General features: G+C 38.5%; 1 protein-coding gene across 1 annotated transcript; it reads left to right on the top strand.

Moving 5' to 3' along the window:
• Positions 1 to 2,993: 2,993 nt before the first annotated feature.
• Positions 2,994 to 4,723, top strand: LOC132797746 (ficolin-2-like). Its single transcript, XM_060809527.1, has 3 exons — positions 2,994 to 3,145; positions 3,203 to 3,769; positions 4,488 to 4,723. Exons 1-3 carry the CDS (start codon positions 3,012 to 3,014, stop codon positions 4,606 to 4,608), a joined length of 822 nt encoding a protein of 273 aa, XP_060665510.1. The 5' UTR covers positions 2,994 to 3,011; the 3' UTR covers positions 4,609 to 4,723.
• Positions 4,724 to 5,820: the final 1,097 nt, after the last annotated feature.

The raw sequence follows: 5,820 nt of genomic DNA, 5'->3' as shown, positions 1-5,820 counted from the left end.
ACAATCGATTGCTTGAAGTTGACTATCGTTACATCGACTATAGCTTACAAAATCGATAATATTTGCAGATAACACTTAATCGTATTCGACTATCGAAGAAACCGATGAATATTCAATTATGTTAAACTCATTAATTGTGATTTTATTTATTTAATTGTGATAATTATTTAACTAAAATCTTTCTAAATCTTAATAATGTGAAGCATAATTTATATTTCTTGATTTCCTTTAAGCGATGTTTTCAGATGAGCAACATTTTGGGCAATATTTTTCTCAAGTTCCGTCTTTGGAAACTTGTATGGCCCTAAATTTGGCACAGAAATTGTAAAAATCAAAAATGTATGGTCACACTACTGAAATATTTACTTATTAACTTCAAATAGAAGCAGATGTCTAACTCTAAAGCAACAGCATCTTACTATTTTTGTATTATCAAGTAGCAAAAGTAAAAGGAATTTAGTAATCTTACATATCTTTAAGAATTCCATCAAGACTATGGCGATAGTATCGATAAAGTCTTTAGCGATGGTTTCTTACACGCAATTAGCGATGACACTATGCATGTTTTCTTGTTGTTAGTACACGTTAATCGACAGAAGCTAGTAATCAGCTAATTAAGGAAAAACCTTTTGCCATTTGATAGCAGATACTTGGGTTCCATTTGGCTAAGCAAATGGCGCCTGACACACACACAACAGAAGTAGTAGAAGCAGCTGTTGGCCAAATGATGAGTGCTTCTGCAGTCTGGGGAACAAGTTCCAGATTGCATCTTTATCTATCCGACTCGAGCGATGCTCATCGTACATATTCTTAGAGGCAATAAAAGTTTCTGGGCAATAAATCTGCAAGTTTGCAGACCGAGACTCCACGAACCTGTAGCGAACATCTGCCGCCCGCACACACACAGAAACACACACACACACACACCCGCATCTGCATCTGGCAAAGAGTTGAGTAGAGAAAAACAGGTGGAGCATTTTATGTTCAGGTCCTGGACGGGTCACTGATTCACTTGGCTTTAAGCTGCTTCGTACTTCTCCTGCTCCTGCTGCCTATCAACACTATTTTGATATTTGCGTTGATAAAAATTAATGCAATCCCTGGCCCGGATCCCCTCCCCTCACCCCTCCCACGCGCCGTTTGTCCGTCGGCTCTGACGAAAGTGTTGACGCATACAAATTGTGCATTAGCGAAAAACTCGCAGCTTTCGGGGCATTTAGTTGCAAATGCGTCACCAGAAGCTGGGTGGCAGGATCCGGGTGCCCGGTTTGCCGGCATCCAGGCACCGGTTGCCTGCCGCCTGCTGCATGCCGCCTGGTGGCTGGTGGCTGGTGCTAGTGACGCCTCCGTTTCGCGACAGCCATCGGCGAAAATCTGCAAGCATCCGCATGGCATTTGCATAAATGCAATTTAAAATCTGAATTATTCATGAGCGCCGCCATTTGGCCATTTGTCTGAATGACCACTTGTGGCATTCGCCTGCTTCATGCCCAGCCCCAAAACAAAACCAACACACACACACACACATACACACAGAGAGAGAGAGACAAGCTCATATATTGGCCACAACATTTGAAATTGGACACAGCTCGCAGTCTGTGCTCATGCCTGCCTCCACCTCCTTCTCTCTGTGCGAGAGTTGGTCAGTCGCTCAATGCTGTTTCTATACCCTGTAAACAGGCGAGAACATTTGAAGCGTAACCAGACTATTGTGGGAATATGCAACATTGAAAAACAGCCAACTAGTAATCTTAATATATATAGAGTACTGCTTTTTTTAACACTTTCTTTACATATTATTCTAGTATGATGAACGATCGATGATACTATCGATCCACAATTGATAGCAGCCGATAGTGACTATCGAAATTGCCATCGATAATGCCGTCTCACATTGATCTTTGTAAAATTATTAGCAATTAAGAAAAATCATATAGATATGAATCGTTTATTAAAAAAAAAATGTTTTATTTAGTATACATAAGTACTTCGATCGATAGTGTGTCGAAATTAAAATAAATGTCGAATGTCCGCCACAACAAGTGCGTCAAATACAAACAAACAAGACTGCAATTGCATCAGCTGTACCAAATAGGCAGAGTAAAAGAGTAAAGAGTAAAATTTCACGTTTTGGAGATATTTCCAAAGGACAGACAACAAAAAACTTGCAAAATGGCTTGATTGCAGCAAAGAATACTAGAAAAGCGACAATACGTCAAAATTTGTATGTCGGACGATACATCGGTTACTATCGATAGCACACACTAACGATAGTTCTCCACCCCTATAGATTTCAAATAAACCTTGATTATAATGTCTCAAGTAAATAAATATTACAGGGTAGCTGCTAGTCAATCACTTAAATCGTTGCAATGGTTGATTTTTTTTCGCATTATCGTGGAACTGCATGTGCATGTGACAACTTAATGGTTTCCGTTATTTGAAAGCAAAAGCATCGAAAATTGCTGATGTCAAATTGTCGATAAGGATTAACTCTTCCGTTTGTGTACATTTTATATTAGCAGTTCCACATTTGATTTGGCTTCCACCATGGCTCTTTGGCATGGTGAGTGACCAGCCAACGAACGATTCGCCCCTAGCCTTAACACTCGTCTGTTTACTTTGAATTTGGAAATTGCTTCCGAAGTCTATGTTTGTTTAATTTATAGAGCAAACACTTTCCTAATGTTGTCCGAAGTGCTGAATGTTCATGATTCTAGCAGCTTGTCGAAGACTATCTTATTTATTTTATGAGTGAACGCCTTATGAAAGAACCGCTTTCAGGGACCGATAAATGGAGTTTCTATTAAGAACTTCATTTCATGCATGTGCAAATATTATATTGCATTGATTGCATATAGAAATATTATATTGCATTAATATTTAATCAGCTGCATCTGCGATATTAAAACGCGATTTTAAAGATAACGGTGCTTCGTATTTCATATAAATATGATATTATCATATGCAGCTCAGCTCAGTTTTCTACCAACTTTATTTCAGCTGACATCATGAAAAACTTGAAACTCATCATGAAATTCTTGCTTACCACAATATGCATTATTTCTGCATTTTATTACACTGCTGCTGTTCAGAACACCGGGCAAAATATGACGGCTCTTAAATCGGAGATTCTCGACATAAAGTAAGCATGCAAAGTTCAATTTCTTTTTGGAATAAAAATTTATTAAAATTATCCCAGAGATCAATTAGAGCGCCAGCAAAGATCATTGGAAATTAACGAAACCCTTAAATCGTATGGTCGAAATTGTGCTAATATTACAACGAGTGGAATCCACAATGTGCTCATTCCCAGCTTCAGTGATAAACCCTTCAGAGTATATTGCGATGCGAAAACTCGAGGAGGTGGTTGGACCGTTATTTTGCGTCGTTCTGATGGAACTGAGAACTTTCATCGGAAATGGAACATTTACAAGAAGGGCTTCGGGAATTTGGATGGCGAGTTCATTTTAGGATTAGATAAAATTCATGCGTTGACATCAGAGAATACTATGGAGCTGCTAGTGCAGGTTATGGATTTCGATAACGATGCACGTTTTGAAACGTTCAAAAGATTTGGAATCGCAAGCGAAGAAGAAGATTATGCGTTAAACACTCTGAGCAAGGGCGAAGGAACTGCTGGAGATTCACTCGAAAAACATTTTAGAATGAAATTTTCTACCATTGATCGTCATAATGATCTTCAGCCAGAAAGGCCCTGTGTCGATGCCTATAAAGGTGGCTGGTGGTATCATGCTTGTCACGAAAGGTGTGAATAGAGTTTTCATTATACCCGCTACCCATAGGTTAGAAGGGTATTATAACTTTGTGCCGACAGGAAATGTATGTAACAGGTAGAAGGAGGCATCTCCGACCCTATAAAGTATATATATTCTTGATCAGCGTCAACAGCCGAGACGATCTAGCCATGTCCGTCTGTCCGTATTAAACACTGGATCTCAGAGACTATAAGAGATAGAGCTATAATTTTTTTTTTTTTTGACAGCATTTGTTATGTTTGCACGCAGATCAAGTTTGTTCCAAATTTTTTTCCACGCCCACTTCCGCCCCGCAAATCAAAATAATCGAATAACAAGCGTAATTTTAAAGCAAGAGTTGCGAATTTTGGTATATAAAATAATAACTATAGTAGTTATGATTGAAAATTTGGTTGCGATCAGATAAAAATTGTCGAAGTTATTGAAGAAATACTTTTGTATGGGCAAAAACGCTTAATTACTAGGGGTCTTAGTTGCTTTGGCTGACAATCTGGTATATTGAGCCGTCTATGGTATACTTTGAATGCGGTACTATATCGATATACCACATATACCATTTGGTATATTTGGTATATTTTGAGAATAATACCGCAAAATATATTGCTTTTATTCAAAATGGGTAGCGGGTATCTCACAGTCGAGTACACTCGACTGTAGCTTTCTTACTTGTTTTATGGTTACTTTGTGTCTAATTTCTGCTATTTGCAGCCTTCTAACTGGAACTTGGGGAAACCACACTCATGGTTATGGTATCAATTGGTTCACATTCCGAAGACATAACCATTCGATGAAGACAGCTGTCATGATGATAAGGCCGCGAATAGTCTAAGCTGCTTTACTCGCAGTGCTGATAAAAATCGATTTCACTGTTTGAGTGTAATTATATAATTTAGGGCAGATTTTTCACAGTGTATAAATAAACTTATTTACTCAATAAAGTTCTTTACAACGAAATTCAATTTTACAATGGAAAATCATGTAGAACTTTTAGTCAAAAATAATAATAACAAGTAAGAAAGCTCTAGTCGAGTGTGATCGACTGTGAGATAACCGGTAGCCATTTTGAAAACCGTAAATACTCTGAAATATACCAACGGATGTGTTTTTTGCATATTGATATTTGGTATACTCAAAATATACCAAAGATTGCAAATTATACCATATTGTCAGCCAAAGCAACCAAGACTTAATATACCGAATATACTAAAAATATGCCAAAAACTATGTTGTTGGTATATTGAGTATATAAGTTGACAATATACTCGTATTTCGTTTCTCCCATAAATCAGTTTATACGGAAAATAAGACATTGAAGAATCGGTACTTACAACAAATTTATGAAATTTTGAATGTGTTGTCGGCTTGCTGAAGGCAAAAAAGCATTTATGAAGTATATGTTCATGCTTTTAACACGACTGCCGAATGTCCTTGGCACTTTCTTTGTTTCAGGCGCTTCGGCAATTGCAGTCTGTACCGAAATGAGTCCCATTCCCATATCCTCTCTCTTTCCTTTCTCCTTTCTTTTCATTTGGCCTTTCAGCTGCATGACATTGAAATATTACAGTACACATGCGTGTATGTGTATGCGTATGTGTGTGTACATAAGTGTGTATATATGTTAGTACAATACACATATCGATTTTCTACGGCGGATGCCAGGGGTAAAGTCAAATGTCTGTGAATGTTTTTGTCACAAATGACTTTGCCGTTTTAATTGATTGCTGGCAATAAACCGAACGGGCGCCCATTCTACATATGTATGGGTGGGTGTCTATGCGTTTGTGTGTGCGTATGTGTGGGTGAATGTGTCACAGCAGATCCCACAGCTGTCGCGGAAAGTTTAAATGGAAAAGCGTCAACGTCATACGCGTATCGTGTTAAAGGTTCTCCCAGAACTCGAAGGTGCGAGGGAAGCGTCTCAAATTTTTGACTGACGAGGGGCTGGTGTGTGTGTGTGTGGGGAGGGGCGCGTGTCGCAGCAAACGCCTTTTTCAGCTTTGCGCGCTTTGTGGAAAATTTCTTGTTTTATTCTTCGAATTTG

This window comes from Drosophila nasuta, chromosome 2L, assembly GCF_023558535.2.
Source record: "Drosophila nasuta strain 15112-1781.00 chromosome 2L, ASM2355853v1, whole genome shotgun sequence".
Classification (NCBI taxonomy): Eukaryota; Metazoa; Arthropoda; class Insecta; order Diptera; family Drosophilidae; genus Drosophila; species Drosophila nasuta.
Note: the sequence above shows the minus strand (reverse complement) of the source record. Positions and strands in the feature narration are given on the sequence as shown.